The sequence below is a fragment of the Eulemur rufifrons genome, chromosome 6, assembly GCF_041146395.1.
Source record: "Eulemur rufifrons isolate Redbay chromosome 6, OSU_ERuf_1, whole genome shotgun sequence".
Lineage (NCBI taxonomy): Eukaryota > Metazoa > Chordata > Mammalia > Primates > Lemuridae > Eulemur > Eulemur rufifrons.
The window spans coordinates 95676032-95699028 of NC_090988.1; the positions used below are offsets into that span (position 1 = coordinate 95676032).

The following is a 22997-nucleotide window of genomic DNA, read 5'->3' on the forward strand; positions in this document are numbered from 1 at the left end:
ATACAGAGAGTGCGTCATTGTGCCAGGCACATGTTTTAACTTTAGTTAAAATATATTTATTAATCACCTGCTAAGTGGAAAGCTCTGTCCTGAGTGTCAGTGTGTGTTGGTCGGGAAGAGGGACTGCAAGGTGGAGAAACAATTACAGCAGTGATTCGCTACCCAGGCTGCAAAGTAGAATCACCTGGAAAATTTGAAAAACTACCAACACCTGGGGCCCATCCAGACCAATTGAATCAGAATTTGTAGGGTGGGACACAGGCATCAGTGGTTTGGACCAGGAAAAGTTAACAGGCAGCCAGGCATGAGAACCACTGGTTTGGAGGGTTGACTAACATGTTTCCCATCCATCATTCTCACCCGGCTGCCGAGGCAGGCATTGTTGTCACATTTCACAGATGAGGAGACGGAGGCTCAAGTGAAGCTACTTCTTTCCCTCTTTCAGTTAAGGACAGAAATGGGACAGCGGGGAGGCAGCAAATACTTCTACAAGGCCGTCTCTGGTCTAAGAAGAGACTCTCTCATGATAACAACAGCTTTATTGTTTGCTGTGATTAGAAAAGTACCCAAGGTCGTTGTGAAATAGGGTTCCTCCCCCACGAGGAAGATAATTATAAAGGCAAGAGTGGTGTGTACAAGAATCACCTGCAATCTCAGCATTGCTAACACTTAGTATGTCTGAGAGCGAGCAGGGTGGGGGGCGGGGTGGGAGAGATGAGGGGGAGGGCAGGGGAGGGGGAGGGTGGATTTATTTTAAGGCTCAGGGTCATTGCAAATCAGGGCTTCTGAACTACGGTTCCAAGACCACTCACATCAAAATCCCCTGCCCTGCTTGATAAAAACGCAACATCCCCAAGGCCACAGTATCAGACTCTGGAGGAAGATCCTGAGAAGGTACACATTTGATAAACATTCTGGGTGATTCTCGCATCCAAGAAAGACCAAGAACTACCACTGCTTGGAGCTCTGCTCTTTTCACTTAACAGTACAAGATGAGCGTGTCAGTAGAAACGCATCACTTCCCGCAGCTTAGGAGAGCTCTTGTATATGGACTGATACGTTAAAATGTATTGAACCAGCCGCTGAGATTTTAACCAGTTGCCCTTGGGGATCTGGCCACACACCCCATTTTGCACCGGCTGGCTAGGAGCCAGCAGCATAAATACAAGGGCTGCTCTGTTACCCTCCACCGGCTGGGCCCCCCCCCCCACGAACCCCCTACCCACCTTCTCCGTCCATAGCTCTGCACCAGCCTATTAATGGGTCCTGCCAACCAATCACAGACAGAATAACCCATGATGTCACTAGCAGCCTATCAGAGCTCCTGACCATCACATGCAGAATTCTGTCACTCTTACTGAGGTGATGAAATTCCAGAGCAACACCATCCATTTCAGACAGGGGCACTGAGGCCAAGAGAGGAGCAGATACCCACCCAGGGTCACCACATACAGGTAGCAGAGCCAGGACCAGAAGCTGGGACTTTTGACTGTAGCCTGGTATTATTGCCGCAGCCCACAGGGCTATCAAAGACCCTGGGACCCGGGCAGAGGCTCCCCCTTCCTGGGTAGCTCCTGGCACAGGCATGGAAGCCCAGTCACCACCGCACTCCTCCACCCAATTCTCCCTGCAAGACCTCAAGGGTCAGAACACATCTTCTCCACAACACAGAGTGGAGAAGATCCCTCAACCTCTGGATTTTAGGGCCATGGCAGAGAGGTGTTGCCCTAAATTCCAGCCTTGGTGTCAGTCCAATGCCCCCCAGGAAGGAATTAGAGGGGCCCTGGCCAGGCTGTGCTGGTTGTTGCTTATGACCAGATTATGAGAAGGGACCAAGACAAGGGCTCCTTTGTGGAGGCCCTGGCTTAGGGAGTCAAGTGACTGCTCAGCACACACAAGTGGGCAGTGCCAGCCTCTAAGTGTGGACAGGGCACTGGCCACAGAGTCCCAGAGAGTCCCACCAGCCTAGTGGCCAGACCTTCTGTGGAATCACCAGACCAGCCTGGAACCCCACTGTGAGTAGGAGGTGCCCCAGGCAGACTGGGCTGGGGCTTTGAGGGCCTTCAGGGGTGGGTGACTGTCCTTGCCATATGTGTGTGTGATGTGTCCACACGGGCAGCACGTCAGGTGTGTGGGCACCCGTATGTCTGTGCAAAGGCCCTGAGGTAGGAATGAGCTGGGTGTGCACCGGGCACAGAGAGACAGCCAGTGTGGCTGCATCAGAACGAGGGGGGGAGGCATCACCCACTGCTTCAGCAACTTGTTATCGAGCACCTCCTATGAGAACGCAATAGGAGCTCCCACCCTGAGGCAGAAACAGGCAACGAACAAGTAGCTATCCCGTGTAATTTCAAGCAGTGATAACTGCTATCTAGAAAAATTGAGCAAGGTGAGGGAGCAGAGAATGCCAGGTAGGATGGTAGGGAACATCCCTTCTGAAGTGGGAATGAGCCGTGCAGTTTTCTGAGGAAGAGTGTCCCTCAGGTAGGAGCACCAGCAGGTAAAAAGGCCCTGGGGCCACCATACAGTAGATATTTGAGCCCCTCCACGAACCCAGGCTGTGTTCTGGGGGTGGAAATATGGCAGTGGACCTGGCTGACCTGGGCCCTTACCTACTTCTCACCCCAGGGTGGGTGAGGGAGCCTGGGGAGCTAATGATCAAGATGGGCTCAGAGCACTTCTGGCTCAGAGGACCTGAGCTCAGTGAGTGGATGTTGCTGTTGTTACTGTCTTTGTCACCATACAAAATAAGGGCACATGCCAACACACAGACCTACCAGTGTCTGCCCTGGCCAGGCTATGGGCAACCTCTGGACTCACTGTCTGGGGTTTCCACCTCTCACATGCAGTCAGAGCTGGGAGGGCCTTGGAGACCCCCTCATCTGCCTCCCAGTGTCCAGATGGGAGAACTGAGGCCCAGAGCAGGGAAGGGTCCTGAAAGGCCCCTGTTGGTGTCCCCCTCTGTCTTCCCACCAGGACTCAAGCCCACCTGCTGCAGCCCAGTCCCTGGCCATGACCATCACCTATACTAGCCAAGTGGCCAACGCCCGCTTGGGCTGCTTCTCCCGCCTGCTGCTGTGCTGGAGGGGCAGCATCTACAAGCTGCTGTACGGCGAGTTCCTCATCTTCCTGCTCTGCTACTACACCATCCGCTTCATTTACAGGTACAGGTGGCAGGGCTGGGGCTGGGGGCCTGGGAGGGATGGGACTGGGGCTCAGAGCTCCTGGGGGGGGCCTCCCAGCCAGCTTGGGGGCCGAGGCACCAGTGACGTACAAGGCTGAGCTGAGTTCCTGACCAGGTGCTGGGGGCTGGGGAGAGAAAAGAAGTCAGACTGGGAAGGCAGGTCCACCCAGGTGGGGAGGGCCTCAGCCACCTTTCCTCCAACCCAGGGCGGGCCCGGAGGACAGGCCTTACTGGCCACTCAGCTGGCCTGGTTCACTCAATCCCACACACGCAGGCCCACACGGTACAAATTTAAAATATATATTTTGATTAAAATGTTTATCTAAATAATAAAATGTAAAACCGATATAATCACTGAATATATGACAGCACTTTACATTGAAAACACGCTAATGATTACAATGGATCGTACAATATCAAAAACATAAAACTCTTGAGTTCCTAATAATACTAATAACAAAGCACATTGGTCTTCTTTGGTTTTCACTAGGGCTCTTTTTAAAAAAAATTAGACTATTTTTTAGAGCAGTTTTAAGTTCACAGCAAGATTGAACAGAAGGTACAGAGAGTTCTCACGTGCCTCTCTGCTGCCCCCATGCCCACGGCCCCCACTATCAACACCCCCGCACTGGCACATTTGTCACAATCCATGCACCCCACTGACACATCATTATTGCCCAAAGTCCACAGTTTACACCAGGGCTCCCTCTCGGTGTGTACATGCTCTGGGTTCGGATAAATGAACAGTGACACGTACCCATCAGGACAGCATCACGGAGTAGCTGCAGGGCCCTAAAAATCCTCTGTGCTGCCTGTGCACCCCTCTCTTTAAAGACCACTCTGTTTCAACCCGCTTTTAAACAACTGTCCCTTGGCTCCTGTCAAAGGGTCAGTGGTGCCAAAAACTGATCCGTTTAGCGGGACCTTCCCTCCTATGCCTCACCCAGGGGTGTGAGGATTCTCCCCAAAGGAGCCTCCTCTGGCCTGTCCAATCCAGGGCTGCCAGAGGAGGGACACTGGACCGGGCCAGTGGAAGGGACAGGGAAGACATGGGACAACACGGAGGTGGCCCCACTCCTACCCAGGGCCAGACCTGGGGACAGTCTCAGCCATCTCTTCACAGTGTCCACACATCTCCTTCCCCCCCCCCCCCAGGCTGGCCCTGACAGAGGAACAGCAGCTGATATTTGAGAAGCTGACTCTGTATTGCGACAGCTACATCCAGCTCATCCCCATTTCCTTCGTGCTGGGTGAGCTCCCCTTTCGGGCTGTCCCGGTCCCGTGGCCGCCCAGGCTCCAGACAGGCCCCGGGCGGACTACGGGGAGCTGGGGCGTGAGGAGCGGGGAGGAGCGAGGCCAGTGGCCTGTCGGTGCCTCTCTAGTTCTGGCCTGCGGCGGCAGCCAGAGACACCGAAGTTAGACCTTAGGAAGGACGTCCTGCTGTCGGCACTCAAAACCCCATTGTCCGAGGGAAGCGCCGACGTCAGGGTCCCCGGAGCCCCTGCGCAGGAGGGGAGGGGCTCTGGCGGATTTCTGGGGTCGGCAGGGGACTCCTGGGAGGGATAACCCTTGACGCTTTCGCCTCCAAGCGAGACTCTGCCTGGCCCCCTCCACACCCCCAGCGCCTTCCGGGAAGGTTGGGGGTGGGTCGCTCGCATCATAAAGACGCAGAAACGGCGACGTCGCGGCGCTGGGCTCTGGCCGCAGCCCGGCCCCTCGCCCCTCCCCCCCGCCCCCCTGCACCTCCTGCCCAGGCTTCTACGTGACGTTGGTCGTGACCCGCTGGTGGAACCAGTACGAGAACCTGCCGTGGCCCGACCGCCTCATGAGCCTGGTGTCGGGCTTCGTGGAGGGCACGGACGAGCAAGGCCGGCTGCTGCGGCGCACGCTCATCCGCTACGCCAACCTGGGCAACCTGCTCATCCTGCGCAGCATCAGCACCGCGGTCTACAAGCGCTTTCCCAGCCCCCAGCACCTGGTGCAAGCAGGTGGGCGGGGCCAGAGACTGAGGGGTGTGGCGGACGCGGGAGATGGGTGGAGCCAGAGTCCTTTGCACTCGAGGATTGGGTGGACCAGGAGGGGGTGGGGCCAAGACCTGGGGGCCGAATTGGGCGAGGTGGAGTCAGGAGCTTAACGTGGAAGGATCAGCGTTCGAGGGAGGGCCAAGGACCCTTGAGGGACAAGAAAAGGGTGGTGGCTGGGGAACTGGTGGGGTACTAGACTCTACCTCCCTCTGCCCTTGTCCCTGCTAATCTCCAGTTTCTAGTCTGGAGGTCTGTGACATCATTCTCTGGCCTCCCCCTCGGCCTTGCCCGACCCCGTCCTGGTTAATAAGACAGTCCCCTCCCTCGTGCTCAGCCCAGAACAACACATACTGGGTGCTCAGTAATTTTTTGTTGAAAGATGGCAAAGGAGTGCCAAGGTCCCTATAGGCTCAGCAGGGCCCGGCCTGGTCACCCGGTGCTGGCACCCCTTCTGCAGGTTCTCCCACCCGCTAACTCCGTTCTACTCCGCAGGCTTTATGACCCCCGCGGAACACAAGCACTTTGAAAAATTGAGTTTACCACACAACATGTTCTGGGTGCCCTGGGTGTGGTTTGCCAACCTGGCAATGAAGGCCTGGCTTGGAGGCCGAATCCGGGACTCTGTTCTGCTCCAGAGCCTGCTGAACGTGAGCCCGCTGCACAGATGGGGCTGCCACGGAGTGGGAATGGTGTGGCCCAGATGAAACAAGATTTCCTACAAAGAAAAGGCTAGAGCCCTTAAGGGTCTTCCCAGGGTCTGCGGTGGGGTTGTAGGATCTTTTCCAACAGGATTCCACAGCCCAAGGTGGTTCCTCCTCAAATGCCCCTCCCATCTCCTCTCTAAGTGAGCCTGTGAGATCTTGGTTCCTTTTTGCTGGATGAGGAGGTTGAGGCATAGAGAGATTTAGTGAGCTGCCCATGACCACACAACCAAGACTGGACCATGAGCACCAGACCCTGGTACCTGGAGAAGAGCTGGGGGTGCTCCTAGGAGAGCAGGTGGTGCTCAGAACCCCATCCCTCCCTCCTGCCCCCAGGAAATGAACATCCTGCGTACTCAGTGTGGACACCTGTATGCCTACGACTGGATCAGTGTCCCATTGGTGTACACACAGGTGAGGACTAGGCTGGTGAGGCTGCCCCTTCAAGAAACTGAGGCTAGAAGGACCTAGGAAGTAGCCTGTGATGAGAAAGGCTCATCTAGAGAATCTAGAATAAAAAGCCCACCCTGGGAGTTGGGTCTGGACTTTGAAGTGCCAAGTTCTAAGAGTCCAGGCTCCTGCCTGATCCAGCCCAGTGGAGGCAATGTGATTATCCCCATTTTAAAGAGGAGTTAACAGAGATCCAAAGTCATATGAGTATGAAAGTCAGAGCAAGGCATCGGACTCTCAGCTAGGGAGCTTCCTGATTTCAGGGTCCCCACCAGCCCTTTTCTGCCGCCTCCTCATCTCTCTCCTCCCAGGTGGTGACTGTGGCAGTGTACAGCTTCTTCCTGGCTTGCCTCATTGGGCGGCAGTTTCTGAACCCAGCCAAGTCCTACCCTGGCCACGAGCTGGACCTGGTCGTGCCCCTCTTGACGTTCCTGCAGTTCTTCTTCTATGTTGGCTGGCTGAAGGTGAGCCTCTCCAGCACCTGGACAGGCTGGAGGCATGGCCAGAGGGGTCCTGGCCAGCAGTGGCCTGGGATGAAGATGGACAGCCAGGATAGGAGGGTCTCAAACATGGAAAGTAGGGTGTTGGGCCCCAACCACAGTTCGCTGGTCTGCATGTTCCCCATGTTGTTACATACGCAGAAACTGAGACCCCCAAGAGGGGAGGGACCTGCTTGAGACCTGTGTCTGAGTCCAGTGCTTTGCCCGAGGCCCAGAACTTACAGCATGAAAGACAGGGAAAGCTCAGTCAGTCTAACCATTTGGTGCCCCCTGAAGAGAATGTTCTTCAGACGCTTCCAGAGCAAGGGGAATTCATGGAATCTGAGTGGCAGTGGCAGACTCTGCTGGTGAGGCCACATCTCACCTCTGCTCGGTAAAAAAAGGCCCTGAGTTTGATTAACCCCTACCCTTTAGAAGGCAGATTGGCACCACCTATCCTTACTCAAGATGCCTATGGGGAGAGATGCCTATGTCTCTCATCCCTACCCCAGGTGACTCATCCAAGTATTCCTTCTCACCTCTGCCAGGGCTCCTCCTAACAAGAGAAAACACAGTTTTCTCTCCATCTCTTTTTCTTTCCTTCCTTCTCTTTCCCACCCACTTCTCCCTCCCTTCTTTCTTCCTTTTTTTTTTTTTTTTTTTGGTAGTTGTGGTGTGGACCTCCCTCCCTTCCCCTCCTGTCCATGTGTATCACACACACACACGCACACACACACACACACAGACACACACGTGCACTTGTGATTCCCTCTATATCTTCCCCCCAGTTGTCTTTGGTTTCTACAGATCAACAGATCGCATCACTTTTATGCTTGAAATTCTCCAAGGTGCCCCAATTGCTTGCAAGATGTCCCCTGGACCCTTAAGGTGGCTCATCACCTCTGCGGGGCTTAGCCAGGGTATATCAGAGATTAGTAGCCAGGAATCTGCCCACCTGGACCACCCTTTAATTCAGCACAGCCTCAGCATATATCTCTGTTGCATTAGACAATAATGAATAAATAAATATTTGAAAACATGAATGAATGAATAAAATAATGCAATTCCAGGTAAGATACATGCGATGAGAGAAAGGTGGTGACTCGGCTGAGTGACACACTCAGGGACAGCTGTGGGTGTTCAGAGAGGGACTGGCTCCGGAAAGTCAGAGGGGCTGAGTGTCCAGAAGGGAAGGGGTTGTGGCTTTGAAGACAGTGGTCAGGCAGGAAGGGCGTCATGGGGCGAGGAAATGGTAGGAGCTAAGGTGTAAGAGTGGGAAGCAGGGCCTCAAGCAGTTCTACCTCAGGGCTCCAGAGCCTCACCTATCTCCAAGGTGGCAGAGCAGCTCATCAACCCCTTTGGAGAGGATGATGATGACTTTGAGACCAATTGGATCGTCGACAGGAACTTACAGGTATGGGGAGAGCTGGAGAGGCCATACCACGGACCCTCCCCAAACGGGACCCCAAGGAAGGGGACCCCACAGTTCTATAGGGAGGCTTCACAGTCAGTTGTCATCCCCTTCCACCCCATGGCCCCCTGCAGCCAACCATTAACTTACAGGATTCTCAGCTCAACTTTTGAGACTGTAAGTTGGCATCAATCTTTCCATTTCACAGGTAGGGAAACTGAGGTCCAGAGAGAGGGAACTGACTTCTCCAAGCCATCAGGCAAGTTCATGGCCCTGCCCGGGATGACCTTTGGGCTAGGCTTCTCCCTCTGTCCCTGGTGACCAGGTGTCCCTGTTGGCTGTGGATGAGATGCACCAGGACCTGCCTCAGATGGAGCGGGACATGTATTGGAATGAGCCAGAACCACAGCCCCCCTACACAGCTGCTGCCGCCCATTCCCGCCGAGCCTCCTTTATGGGTTCCACTTTCAACATCAGGTGGGCAGTGCCAGGGAACCAGGTGGGAAGCCCCCCAAGTGCAGGTGCCTAAGAACTTATTACTAGAACAGCATTAGTTACTAAGGTCACATAGCTAGCCGACAGCACATCTGAGCCAGGTATGTCTGGTTCCACCCCTGCACTCTTATCTGTGCTGCTCAAGCTAGAACGGCTCTTAGGTACCTCCGCTCTAAGTTTTTCCTTGTCCAGAAACTGAGGCCCAGAGAGAAAAAGGGACTTACTCAAAGAACAGCCAGTGATCAGTGATGCAGTGGGACGTTAGGGCCTGGTTCCTGTTATCCAGAGCTATTAGCATCCAGAACTGTTTTCTAATAAGCTAAGGTGTTTGGATGGGGAGTGGAAGTGGGGTTCCCTGGCATGGGAGAGGGGCAGCAAGCATGTCCCAACAAGAGGCCAGGCCAAACAGGTACCTCCTGAGTAGACTTTGTCCCACAGAGTAAAGGCCTCAGGCTCCCCACAGCAACCAGACCTTCCTCCACATGCTCCCATTTCCCTGATTCGGTCAGCATCCCTCTTTTTTTTTTTTTTTTTGAGACAGAGTCTCACTCTGTTGCCCAGGCTAGAGTGAGTGCCGTGGCGTCAGCCTAGCTCACAGCAACCTCAAACTCCTGAGCTCAAGCAATCCTACTGCCTCAGCCTCCCGAGTAGCTGGGACTACAGGCATGCACCACCATGCCCGGCTAATTTTTTTTTCTATATATATTTTTAGCTGTCCATATAATTTCTTTCTATTTTTAGTAGAGATGGGGTCTCACTCTTGCTCAGGCTGGTCTCGAACTCCTGAGCTCAAACGATCCGCCCACCTCGGCCTCCCAGAGTGCTAGGATTACAGGCGTGAGCCACCGCGCCCGGCCGGTCAGCATCCCTCTTGAGCTGTATGTAGTGTGCTGGAGGGTTGTCCCAGATGGTCCTCTCTCCCCAGGATGACAGAGTTGAGAGGACTTTAAAGAGTGTTTAGCACACATCAGGGTTCATACTCAAGGTTTTCTTCCACAGTATCCAGTGGTGTTCTCTCCTTGTTCTTTTAAGAACCAAATATTCTAATAAGCTGTATTAGGACTAGAGTCCACGGGTTAGTTTGAAGGGTTGGGAATGTGACATGAAGGCTGGGGGCCTGACTTGCTTAGGTCAGAAGCATTTCTGGAGGATGCCTTTGAGCCCTACGTGGCCTGTACCCCAGCAGCTGAAGGTCGGGGTGGGGGAAAGTGGATAACAGAACAATAAAACACAGACTTTGTCTCCAAGGAATGCACAATTTAGTGAGGGAGCTCAAACCCAAGGCCCAAGCTCTGGGTATAAGGCACAAAGTACTAGATGCCTAGGAAAAGGGTATAACAGAAATCACCTTTGGCTGGGCCTAGCGCTGGGCCTTGGAGCATGGGGAGAATTCAGACTGGGGCAAGGGCAGGCCATACTCTGGTGTAGGTAAGCTCTCTCTTGCAGAGTAAAGGTCTTGGGCTCCCAGGAAGCCAAACTTCTCTTTTGTGGATGTTGCTCCCCTGTCGGAACCACAAATCCCTGGCCTTGCCCAGTCACTCTTGGTCCTGATCTGAACCACCCACACCTGGGGACCACTGGTTCTGACTGCCTGGAGTGGGGGTTTTAAAGGCAAGAACCGAGTGATGAAGAGGAGGCCCTTCAATGCCAGGGAAGGGGGTATGTTAACTGTGGGCAAGAGGGAGTCACAGGACAGAGCGAGGTGAGCTGGGCCTCGAGGTCTCAGTCAGGAGGTACAGGATGGATCAGGAGAGAGGTGAGAGTTGGCGCATTGTGAGGAAGGCTGTGTGGCCTTGGCCTTGGGAGGGGGAGAGGCTAGGGTAAGAGAGAATCATGATCAGGCTTTGATCCTTTGTCCACTCACTCAGCCCTGTGTCTCCCCCTTCTTTCTAGCCTGTCCAAAGAAGATATGGCGTTCCAGCCCAATCAGGAGGAGGACGAGGACGATGCTCATGCTGGCATTATTGGCCGCTTCCTAGGGCTGCAGTCCTATGACCACCATCCTCCAAGGACAAACTCAAAGTCCAAACTACTATGGCCCAAGAAGGAGTCCTTTCTCCATGAGGGCCAGCCCAAGAACCCCAAGGGGGCAAAACAGAACCTTAGGGGCCAGGAAGACAGCAAGGCCTGGAAGCTTAAGGCGGTGGACGCATTCAAGTCCGCTCCACTATATCAGAGGCCAGGATACTACAGTGCCCCCCAGACGCCCCTCAGCCCCATATCCATGGTCTTCCCCCCTGAACAATCAGCACTCCCAGGCCTTCACAGTGTTGCAGGCATAGACACCAAAGATATAAGCCTAAAGCCTGAGACTTCTGGGGCCAAGAACAGTTTTGAATTGCTCCCAGAGGATGATGGGGCCTTGGTGGAGCAACCAGAAGTACCTCGTGTGAGGAGAAAAACTGTGGAGTTTAACCTGAGGGAAACACCGGAGATCCCTGAACATCTCAAAGAACCACATTTGGACCGGTCAGCAACCAACATACACACTAAACTCAAAGATCATGCAGATCCTTATTGGACCTTGGAAAACAGGTCTGTCCTCCACCCAGGCCAGGGTCACTGCACAGCCCTGTGTGCATGAGCCCCCCCCCCCCCCCCCCCCCGGCCCAGCCTCCCTTGCTGAGTCCACCCTTCCTCCAGTGTCCTCTGGTTCCATCACTGCCAGAGCATACTGGACATATGCCCAGCACTGGCTTGGGGTATTTACCTGGCCACCTCAGTAGGGACTTTAGGAAGTATTGGTAACTTTTGTTCACTTCACCCAAGAGCCTGCCATCACCAGGAAGACTTCCTGGGGACTCAGGTAAAGGATGAGGTTGCACTGACAAGAATGATGCTGGAGGAAGAGCTGCCCCAGGGTAGGCAGGCCAAGCTTAGGTGAGCAGATATTATCACTGGACCCAGCATACTTTGAGCAGGGGTGGCTGACACAAAAACCACAGGGCAGAACTGGGGGGTTCTAGACTGTAGCCCAAGAACTCACTGCCCATCAGCTGGCAGATGACAAATGAGCACTTTCCCATAGCACTCTATGGTGGTACCTAAGTACTGCCACACCCCCATGTACTGGCAGATGGGGGCCAATATTTAACTTTGTGCTTCCCTGGGGTCAGCCTAAAGCTGCCGTAAAACCAAGAGATGTTTCCCTTTATTCCAGATTTCTTGGACATTTCCACCCAATTAGAAACACCCTACCCCACCTCAAATCATAATGTGGGGAGGAAGTGTAACTTCCCATTTCTAGTTTTCAAGAAGTTACTTTTGTGGTCAAAATACACAGCTATCGTGATTGAAAAGTTGAAGGAGCAACAATTTCAGTCTTGCTTCTCCAGTTAGACAGGAACTTTACAAATCACCTATGGCCTGTTTAGGAAAGGATGTTAAGATCCATGTCAACCTTTGCCTTCCTACTGCTAAATTTAGTATTGAAATGAAGGTACCTTCCATACTCATGCTGTGAACTTTCTCACATTTTCAATAGGGATGAAGCACATTCCTAACCTGTTTCCTAAGGGGGACGCTTCACCGGCCTTGTCCTCATCTGCATGTACATCAGCATGACACTGATCCGGTCACAGCCATATCGCTGTCCACACTGAAGAATATGTTCCTACGACAGCCTGAACTAAATGGTTAGCTTAATGGTTAACAAAAATCAGTAGTACAGGACTACTTCAGCCTTTAAATGCCTTTTATACATAAAAACTGTGAAAGCCAGAATGAACTACTGGAAACATGCAATTCAGAATCAGGAGTCCTTAGTCCTGTCTGAATTCAACACAGCCGCACCTTATTATCTTTTTCAAACTACAGTTTAATAAATACAAATATTCTCCTAAGCAGTTCATTTTGATTAGTGTGATTGAAACCTAACTGTGGCACTAAGAAATCCCGAAGACAGACTAGAGAGATTTCTGGCCCATCCCAAGATCTAAAGACAACTGCTGGGTACCAAATTTCTTTATTTGAAGGAATGGTACAAACAAAAGAACTTAAGTGGATGTTTTGGTACAACTTATAGAAAAGGTAAAGGAAACCCCAACATGCAGGTACTGCCTGGGTGACCACGGAAGTCACCCAGTGGCTCTGGGGAAGTTAGCCTAAGGCTTAGCTCTTATCACTATCTCCCAGGGTATGCTTATCAAAGAGATACTCCGCCATGCCAGATTCAGGGGCTCCCATCTTGCGCAGGTTGGTTACGTGGTCACCCAATTCTTTGATGGATTTCACTTGCTCATCCAGGTAATGTGTCTCAATGAAGTCACACAACTAGAAAACAGAATGGAGACAAAAGTTAGTGGTCAGATTTACCAACCACTAAGGCAAATGTTTCCCTCCATTTATTCCCTGGGTTTCCAATACTCACGTGGGGGTCATTTTTGTCAGTCGCCAGTTTGTGCAGTTCCAGTAGTGACTGATTCACACTTTTTTCCAAGTGTAACGCACACTCCATCGCATACAGCCCGCTCTCCCAATCATCATGGTCTGGTTTCTAAATGAGAGGTTAGGTCAATGCATCGCTACCAATTAACCCACAAGTCAACAAGCATGTAACATCTAACCACCATACTTTGGCAAAAGGGACTTCCAAGTTTTCTCTGACAGCTTCCTGTTCAACATCTTTGCCCGTTACTGTTTGCCTACTTTAGTTTAGATGGTAGGGCTAAAAAGGCACAAAAAGGGTGAAAGTCCAGCATATCACCATTTTATAAGTAAGGGCAACTTCCAGTTTCTAAATGATTTCTGATACGTGAGTACTGCTTGATTAACAAAGTATGACACCCCTAGGACCTTTTGTTCACCTGGATGTCCTGAAGGAAGATTCGGCCACCTCGTTGGTTCTGCAGCTTCATCAGTTTCTCAGCATGTTCCCTCTCCTCATGAGATTGGTGAAGAAAGTATTTGGCAAAATTCTTCAAAGCCACATCATCACGGTCAAAGTAATAAGACTGAAAGTGACACACGAACATATTACGTTAGGGATTCCCAAAGGAAGGTAGCTGTAACAGACTACAAGAAGTAGAAGTGGCATGCTAGTCTGGCCTTCCTTTTCAGAGCACAGCATGAAGGGGTCAGTGCCTAAGGAGACTGGGGCAGGTATGTTCCCAGATTGAACCCAACGGTAATGTTTCTATTTTGAAATAGAAAATTGAAACTTGATCCTTGAAAGTTTACTTCAAGGAATCTTTAGAGTATCATGGGAATTCACAGTGTCTTCAGGATCTCTTATTAGTACAGAGGAAATTTCTCATGACCAGTGCCAAATTTGAAGAGAGTATACTGGAGTATAACTTTGCAATGAGTCCCTCCTGCCTCTCTCCTGGATTAACCATGTTAAAGCATGGTTAAAACAAAGTGCTCATGAGCTTGCTAGCTGTACAGCAGACTGCTGGATTTATTTATAAAATTAACCCCCCATGCAAAGTGACAATTGTGGGCAATATGTTGATGTCAACACTATCAGTAGAAAGCAAAAATTTGATTTTCAATTTTGGCTGTTTATTGTATTTGAGTGTTCCTGAAAGGCAATGACAGTCATAGAAATCAAGGCCTATTTTCAAATTAGTTTGGAACATGTCTGTCTTACATAATTTGCACTATCAAAAAGCAATTCTAAGGAAGACTCCCCCCATACCACGTAAGACCAGGATTTCGGTAAACTGATTCCACAGATTACTGCATGGAAAAATTCCTTGGCCAGTAACTTGCCCAAGACTAAGAGTTTGATTAGTGGGCCACAATTTTTAAAGAGTTAGGAAAAAAAGGATAAAGAATTAAGTTCTGAGGCACAAGGTCAGGTGACACTTCTGTGACTGCAAAGGGGAGATTTCTAGAGATATGCCTCAATACAAGTGGAACTTAGAGATAAGCAGAACCGAGATGTGGAGAGGGGTCAGCCCACAAGATAAGCCACTTCGCACCAGCCCCCGAGGTTGCTATCCGACACCATTATCCAGCAGGCCCGCCACACGTAGGAGGATGGGAAGGAGCTAGATACCCAAGAAAACGGAGGGCCTCGGGGCCAAATGATCGGAGGCAGAAGGAGGGACGGGAGTGCAAAAATCCACCTTCCCAACCATAGGATCGACGGCACAGGCTGCAACCTGGCAACCCCGGGATTTCAGGGAACCGGGGTCTCCTTAAATATACAGGAGTGTGCAGAGGCGATCCCTGCCTAGAGAGAGCTTTCCTAGGGGACAGCTGAAAAGCGCCAACTGCCCAGACTTTCTGCGCCAGAGAAGTCCTGGGAGACCTCGAGCAGCCTCCATTTTCCAGAAGGGCGCAGAGAGGGGGCGGGGGAGGCCTGCCGGTAGCCACACCCCCGCCCCGCCTGCCCGCCGGGGGAGGCCTTGCCCGGCCCCCTCCCGGCCCCTCCCGGGCCCCGCCCCGCCGCGGGCCCGCCCGCGCTCACCATGGACAGATAGACGTAGGAGGCGTAGAGCTCCAGGTTGATCTGGCGGTTGATGGCGGCCTCCGAGTCCTGGTGGTAGTTCTGGCGCACCTGCGAGGAGGACGCGGTCGTCATGGCGGCGGTTGAAGAGAGGCGGCGGCGGCTGCGCGGCGCTGGACGGCGGCGGGGGCCTTGGGGCGGTCCGAAGGCGCGATGAGGAGGTGGCGGAGGGCTGGCTCTGAGCGGCCGGCCGGGGTAGGGGTCGAGCGCCGGGTTCCGTCCAAGCACTGTTGAAGCAGGAAACCTCGGCGACTCTCGGCGAAGAACGTCTGGCGCAGCTGGCTGCGCGCTCGCCTTTTATAGCGGCGGCGGCGTCAGGACCCCCGGGCCAATCAGCGCCGCCCGCCCGCCGCCGCGCCCGCTCCTTCCGGTGGGCACCCAGGCCCCGCCCCCTGGAACGGGGGAGGGGCGGCGCCGCCGGGGGCTAGAGGCTGCGGGGGCGATTTGGAAGATCCCTGAGACCCGCAGGGGCAGGGCGGCCCAGGGATTGGGCGTGGGCATCTCTGTGCTACTGGGGCCCACTTAGTGGGCTTGGAGGGAAGGTGTGAGGAGGCGAAAGAAGCCCACCTCGGAGCTTCGACTCCGGCGGCGTCCTGGGCCTTGGAACCGACGGGGCGGGGGTGCATGGAGTGATTCTCAAGTCCCAAATAGGCACCCTGAGGCTCTCGGCCAAGGGCATGTTATTAAAAAAATGAAGGCAGTATGGAAGCAGCTACCACACCCTGTTGCAAATTGGAAAGGTGGAAACGTGGGCCTTGGGGGCCGAGTGAGTCAGAAGTTGGGCTGGGAAAGAGCGCACTTTCTCAAAGTCTAGGATGGAGCACAATGGAGGAGAAGTGGGGACGCGGCTGGTGTCTGCTTTGCTCGGCCCTTCTGACTCGGCGACCATGCCTGCCTTTTGCTGAAAGCAAATATGGCTCCTTGTGCAGTTTAGACAACAAAGGCTGGGCGGGCCTTCTTTTCCAGTTTGTCGTGAGGGTGAGCCACCTGGGCTTTGAGAAAATCGCTGGTGTCGCTTAAAACTCAAAGATAGACCTCGGTGTTGGAAAGAAAGGAGAAGCAACTTGGATCTGGAAATGAAGCCCATGCTGAGGCCATTTCGAAATGGCCTCTGTATGGGCCCCAGTCACAGGAGCCTCAGGCTTAGGTGGCCCTAGAGGGAGCCACCCCCTGGCCTTGTCGTTGGAGAGAAGCTGATGGGGTTGATAGCAGGTGACAGGTGCAAGGAACCCCGGAGGGGCAGGGCCAGTGTATGTGGCTTGTGGCTGAGTCCCAGGCACAGAGTGGGTGTGAATTCATGGGTAGCAGAACTGAAGCTGGCTTCCAGGTCCACTATTCTGTTAGGTCTTTGACACATAGCTGGGGGACCAATCAAGACCATTTTCAGGCCGGGCGTGGTGGCTCACGCCTGTAATCCTAGCACTCTGGGAGGCCAAGGCTGATGGATCGTTTGAGCTCAGGAGTTCAAGACCAGTCTGAGCAAGAGCGAGACCCCGTCTCTACTAAAAAAAAAAAAAAAAAAAAAAAAGATGGACAACTAAAAAAATTTAGAAAAAATTAGCCGGGCATGGTGGCACATGCCTGTAGTCCCAGCTACTCGGGAGGCTGAGGCAGGAGGATTGCTTGAGCCCAGGAGTTTGAGGTTGCTGTGAGCTAGGCTAACGCCACGGGACTCTAGCCCGGGCAAGAAAGTGAGACTCTGTCTCAAAAAAAAAAAAAAAAAAAAGGACCATTTCCAGGATACTTACAGACCTACAACTGGAATTTGGACTTACAAACCTTTTTTTAAAGAAAGCAGCTCTACTGAAATATTAAATTGCTGAGGGAATTAGGATGAGTTTTCTATCTCGAGTCTTTTCTGTATTTATTTCAAAATGAACCTAGACTACTTGGAGGAAAAACATTTTAGTAATGCTAGAGCTACGTATAATACAGTAAGGGTGCTGCTGCTGCTGAACAAGGGGTGCCTTGCCCAATCTGGGAGGGGAGGTCAAGGAAGGCTTTCCTAAGAAAGTGACATTTAAGATAAGTTTGAAGAAAAAGTTAAAAGGAAGGTGAAGTGCAGGAGGGAGATAGGGAAGGGAATTCCAAGTAGAGGGAACAGCATATGCAAAGGTGTGAAGGTGTGGACATGCACGACCTGTTCAAGGTAACTTATGAAAGTATGTTGGCCTGGAAAGTAGAGTGCATGTGGGGGAATGCTGGAAAGGGTGGAGTCTAGGGGCAAGGTCAGATAGGGTATGTGTCATAAAAAGGGGTTAAACTTTATCCTGAAGACAACATGGAAATATTGTACTAGATTTGTTTTTAGAAAGCTTACACTGACTCAACAGAAAAAGTATAAGAGTCCATCAAAATCACAATACATAGAATGCAAAGCTTTTTTTTAATACAACAGTAACCATCAGTTAGAAAATATATAAAGAAATGAATGAAAGAAAAAATTTTTTTTCACCTTACATTGGCAACAAAAGCTTAAAAATACCTAGGAATAAAGTTAACTAGAAATGTATGGTGAAAATTATAACTGCTTACTGCTGGACCAAAACAAAAACAAAGGCAAAACTTGCATAAATGAAGAGGAACATGTCTCTAAATGTCTAGCCTCTATTTTTTAAAGATGTCAATTCTCCCTAAATAAACCTATAAATTCAATGCAATTTCCACACAATGCAGTCTTTTTTTTTTTTTTTTTTTTGAACTTCACAAAATGATTCTAAAGTTCATTTGGAAGAGTCGTTAAATAGCTGATAAGCATTTGGAGAAAAAAAGATTATGAGGGTAGATTTGCATTCCCTGCTATAAAAAAGAACAATAAAGTACTATAAGCAGTACTGCCACAGGAAGAAATGACCAGATCAATGCAACAGAATATCCCTACCCACATATGTATGGGAACTTGGGATGTGCTAAAGTGGCCGTTCAAACTGGGGGAGAAAGAATGGGTTCAACAAATGATGTCGAAACAATTGATAGTCATGAAAAAAATGACTCAGTATTTAAAAATACATTCCAGATGGTTAAAAAATCCACGCCTTAAAAAAAAAAACCCTATAAAGTTTTAAGAAGGATATATAGATTATTTTGTATAATTTGGGGGTAAGGAGTGTTCTGAGACTCTCAGAAACCATAAAAGAACAGTTGGCAGATTTGACTACTTAAAAATGAAAAGCTTAAGACAAAAGATGTCATAAAGTGAAAATAGAAATGACAAATTGAGTTGATATTTGCAGCTCATTTAAGTGATGAAGATTAATAACCATAATATATATTTTATATGTCTAATTAAGTAATATATATATAAGTCACACCATTTTATGAGGCCTTTTTGATTGCCTTCCCAGATGCTGTAGGTAGTGGGGTCCTGGAAGGCAGGCATTGTTTCTGTTCTTCATCTCTGCACTCCCAGCATTTTGCAAGGTGCTTGTTTCTTGATGCTCAGTATTTGTTGCATGAACAGATGGATGCATGATTGAATCTGGAGGATGGATTAAAGTGAGGCAGGAGGGCTGGGTACCAGTTGGGAGGCAATAGCGTTAGTTCTCAGTAAGCAGAGGATTCAGAAAGCAGATTTGAGAGATCTGGAGAAGACAGAACAGGAGGGGTTGGTTGATTGGCTGACATGGGTTTGGGAGGTGGACAGTGGGTAAGACAGCCCCCCAGCTTTCTGGCCTGAGCGGCTGGGCTGCTGCTACCATTCACAGAGCCAGAGAGCACAGGCTTGGGGGGAGGCCCCTGGAGAAGGCCAGCTTGGTTTTGGACTGGATATGCTGAGTTTCAAGGCCTCCAGGATGTCCAGGTGCACAGAGCCAGCCTATAATTGGACCCACCAGGAGGAAGTCAGTCTGCTGTAGAAAGTAGGTTTCATGAGTCAGTATTGGCTATGTGCTTGGTTAAACACATATGTAGCTATAATGAACATCACAGCAAAACTGAGGGACATCTTGTGCTGTAGCTCACTGGGGGAGGTTGGCTGGGAAGAACGGAAGGGAAATCTGTTGGTGTGTGTGTCTGTGTGTGTGTGTTTCCATGTTGCCTGGACCTGTTCCCTACCTTCTGGGAATGTGAAGTGTCAGAACTGCCATTTCTAAGCCTCTAGATTCTTCCGAAGCTGTGGCCTGGTCTTTGGACCTTTGTTGACCAGGGACCTTCCCCTCCCCCTCCCTCCCCTGAGTCCAGCTCCTCGTGACTTGGAAAAGGCAGGGAGTTTGGCTGGCCTCCCAGAACAGCCGTCTCCAGGGCCAGGAGCAGAGGGAGGGACGCGGGAGGGACCCAGGACGAGAGAAGAGACAGGCAGGTTGTTTCTGGAGGATCAGCTCATCCCAGAGCAGGAGGGGGCAGCGGTGGGGTTGCGTGGAAAGTGCGGTCCCACCATGACTCAGCAGTCTGCTGGTCTGGAGGGGTTGGGCTTGGGCTCCAAAAGTGCTTTGTCATGGAGGGGAGGGGAAGTCAGGAGGCTTGGAGGGCTGTGGTTTCTCTGTGAGAAAAGGAGGGAAAGTTCCCCCACGCCCATTTCCCAGTGACACAGACACCAGAGGCTGGACCAGGAACAAAGAGGTCTAGATTACCCAGCCTGGCCCCAGTGGTGTTTTGCTGGAAGCGGGGTGTCACTTTTTCTACCTATGCCTCCCTCGGGGCTTCCTGCCTCCTGATGAGCTCTCAACAGATGTTGGGTCTCTCCCTTCTAGGATTGTTGTTCTGCAGTTATAGTTTAGGATTCCATAGCTAGGAAATCATAGACACTGGAATATTAAGGCTTAGAAGGAACTTTACAGTTTACAAATCACCTGTTTTAGCAGCATGGCTTGCCCAAGGCCCTAGAGTCACTGGCAGAAACACAAGCTGAAAACTTAAAAGGGAACACAACATGGCCATTGAAAATGGCAAATGTGTTGCTGGAATGTATGTAGGAAATAATGTTATGCAGAAAAGCAGAGCCCAGAATTGTCCCCACAAGCTGATGACAACCAAGAGAAATCACAGAGCTGAGGACGTAGATGAGGACTGGGAGAGAGTGAGTCGAGTGATGTTTTAACTGAGGAGCTGATGTTTTAAATGTGTAGGATTCGCCCTGAAGTGAAGTGAGGTGCGCACGAAATTAGAGTTCTGGAATTCAGAAATTGGAAAAAACAATACTAAATCAGATTTGGGTGCATTTCTGGATGATGAAATAATATTCAGGGAGCTTGTCCTTAAACAATTTCTGGAAAGCCTAAGAGGCTGTGCAGACTCCAAGTCTAGGTTCTCAGAATCCCCTTCTTCCACAAGATGAAGGTCAAGAGCCACAGCCTCATTTGAGGACAACTGAATGGAAGGCCTTTTTTTTTTTATATATAGTAACGCAGGCCTTACTGCCTCTAGGGAGCCTTCCTAGAGTCCCCCTGGGAGAGCCCAGCGCTCCAGACTTCTGCCAGAGCCGTTACCACGTCGTGGGGCCCTGGCTGTTTATGGGCCTGCCCACTGGACTTTGAGCTCCTCTTTCAACTGTGTCCCTGAGCTCTAGCACAGCCTGGGGGGCCTTCTGCTCTAGCAGCTTGCAGCTCTGTTCCTCTCCTCTGGAATTGTCTTGCCCCCTGGAATGTCAGGTCTCTACCTCTGTGCTACTGGCTCCTGGAAGTCAAGGATCTGGCGTTTGACTGTCCCTTGCTATATCCTTTCCAATGACTCCTGGGGTCTGCCCACATCCTAGAAGCTTTGAAGAGGCCACCTGGCCTCTCTGGACTTTGATTCCTATATTTATTTACAGTATCTGCAGCCAGCTCTCCCCGCTATTACCTCGAGTGCCCCCCCTTGGGTGCCCTCTTCACCACAGTCCATGTTGCACTGCATCAGCTGGGACCCAGCCACATGGCATGCCCACATCACCCAGTCCGGGCTCAGCCGTGCTCACCCCGGCCAAATCAGGATAGGCCCAGCTCAGCACAGGTGGCAGGTGGGAGTGACAGCCGGCAGCCTCAAAGGGGGTGAAAACAGGAAAGTGGCTTGCACGCCTTAGCAGGGACCTCGGCAGCCAGGGGCTGGGAGTGCCTCCTCGTGGAAATGGGACTTGTGTCTGCCTCGGGCTTTTTTGCAGTGTAGACACTCAGTCTAGGAGAGGGAATCTCAGACTCCCTTGTGACAGGACATAAGGAGCAGGGGACAAGAGGATTCTGAGAAATCAGCAACCTGGGACAGAGAGGACACGACCTGGGGCTGGCCAAGCTGGGAAGCAGCAGAAGCAGGCAGCTGGAGTGAGCAGCCAGGCGGCTTTCCTGCCACCAGTGAAGGTCCCTTAGGTGCAGTCTGAGCAAGCCAGCATGTCTGGGTGGGCCAGCAGATGGGGCCTATTCATCCTCAGAGGGGCATCCCGAGTGTCCTATGAGAGGGCCAGGACCTCAAAATCTCGCCATTAGCACGGAAGAGGCCTCGGGCCCCATTTCCTGCCTGTACTCCGTCCTGCAGCCTCACCCCTTCTGCCTGCCCCAGTGCTATAAAATGCAACAGTAAGCATTTTCACTTCTGCAATTAAAACCCATCAAGGGCTCCCCACTGCCCTGGGCATACAATCGTAACTCTTCTGGGTGACCTGGCCACCGACCTCCGGCCCCCAGCCTACCAGCGTGCCGTACCCCTCACACTTCAGGACTCACCCAGCCTACCCGCCTCTGACCTTTCTGCCTGAAAAACTACCCAGCCTTCAACACCCAGCTCAAATATCCCTGCCAGGCTTCCTCACTCCCCCGCAGAGCTGAGAATTTCCATTCTTTGTGCCCTCCCAGCGCTCTGAGCAGTCTCCCCTGCCCCCTGTCCTGCAGTGCCCTGGTACCTGCCTGCCTCCCCCACTAGGAGGAAGCTCCTGCCCTGTTAATGTTGGCCATGCCTTTGCACACACCCCCCGCCCCCGCCTCGGTACCCAGCAAAGCGCCAGGCTCACAGATACCCAGAAACACAGGCTGGATTTAACTTGGACTTAACTCCTAGCCCAGCTCTTACTCATCTTTCCTGTTATTGAGGGACAGGCTGCCCCCAACCCCTTGCCTCATAGGTTTGCTTTTTCTGCCTTAAGTCAGATTACTAGCTCTTTCTACCTCCCACAGGTCTTTCTGGATTTGAGGATTACACCCCGGTTCAGACCTGCAGACGCTTCAAGGCAGTGGGGTCTGGGAGCAGCTGGGCCGTGTGGAGGGTGACGCCATGGTCATGGGCTCTGCTGCTCTGAGGGCCAGTTCCCTTCGCTTGCTTTTGTGGCCACAGGGTGTTTCCTCAACTGGAGGAAGCCACCTGGGGAGGAAGGGAGGAAGGATTGATATAAAACCTAAAACCCTCTCACTTCTGCAGAACGATGTCATGTGCTTCCTGGCACCGACTGGAGCACTCTGGGGGCTGCTGTCATGCCGTAAACGTAACAGGTTTTACGTGAAGCAAGTTGACAGCTCTGGGGTGACACTGACAACGCCCCTGCGGAGCAGCGAGGGTGGGCAGCCTGTGCTGTACGCAGAGTCGCACTTTTTCAAATGAGGAAATCAGAGGTCAGAGAGGTTAAATGCCAGCCTTGCCTACGGCTGCGCAGCTGGTAAGAGATGGGGCTCTGACTGGAATCCAGATTCTAACTGGGGGATAACTTTCCAAATCTGGTGGCCTGACACAGCCGTGACTGCCGTTCTGAAACACAGCACGGCACGTGACCATTGACCATGAGGCACGGAGGAGGAAGATCAAGATTCCAGTTGCCTGGAGACTTCTGAAATATTCCTGCAGCCCTGAGTCCCGGGCAAAGGCGAGTCAGCACCTACCCTTGCCCAGCTTCGACCACTGCCAGA

At 51.8% G+C, this 22997-nt stretch overlaps 2 protein-coding genes and 1 pseudogene across 4 annotated transcripts; 2 read left to right on the forward strand and 1 right to left on the reverse strand.

Moving 5' to 3' along the window:
* Window positions 1-1939: 1939 nt before the first annotated feature.
* BEST1 (bestrophin 1) lies at window positions 1940-12580 on the forward strand. 3 transcript variants are annotated; one of them, XM_069470109.1, is made up of 11 exons: window positions 1940-2015; window positions 2977-3164; window positions 4340-4434; window positions 4939-5172; window positions 5701-5855; window positions 6246-6323; window positions 6671-6823; window positions 8172-8252; window positions 8575-8726; window positions 10638-11279; window positions 12229-12580. In XM_069470109.1, the coding sequence occupies exons 2-11, from the start codon at window positions 3013-3015 to the stop codon at window positions 12245-12247; spliced, it is 1761 nt and encodes a 586-aa protein (XP_069326210.1). In that variant the 5' UTR covers window positions 1940-2015; window positions 2977-3012; the 3' UTR covers window positions 12248-12580. The 3 variants fall into 3 exon arrangements, with proteins under 3 accessions (XP_069326210.1, XP_069326211.1, XP_069326212.1); XM_069470110.1 differs by lacking the exon at window positions 2977-3164; XM_069470111.1 differs by lacking the exons at window positions 1940-2015; window positions 2977-3164; window positions 8172-8252 and having other exon boundaries at window positions 4374-4434; window positions 12229-12247.
* A 112-nt stretch (window positions 12581-12692) lies between these two features.
* Window positions 12693-15473, reverse strand: FTH1 (ferritin heavy chain 1). The gene is made up of 4 exons (XM_069470112.1): window positions 15160-15473; window positions 13550-13696; window positions 13114-13239; window positions 12693-13016 (listed from the first exon to the last, which is right to left on the reverse strand). The coding sequence occupies exons 1-4, from the start codon at window positions 15271-15273 to the stop codon at window positions 12855-12857; spliced, it is 549 nt and encodes a 182-aa protein (XP_069326213.1). The 5' UTR covers window positions 15274-15473; the 3' UTR covers window positions 12693-12854.
* Window positions 15286-22695, forward strand: LOC138385019 (uncharacterized; annotated as a pseudogene).
* Window positions 22696-22997: the final 302 nt, after the last annotated feature.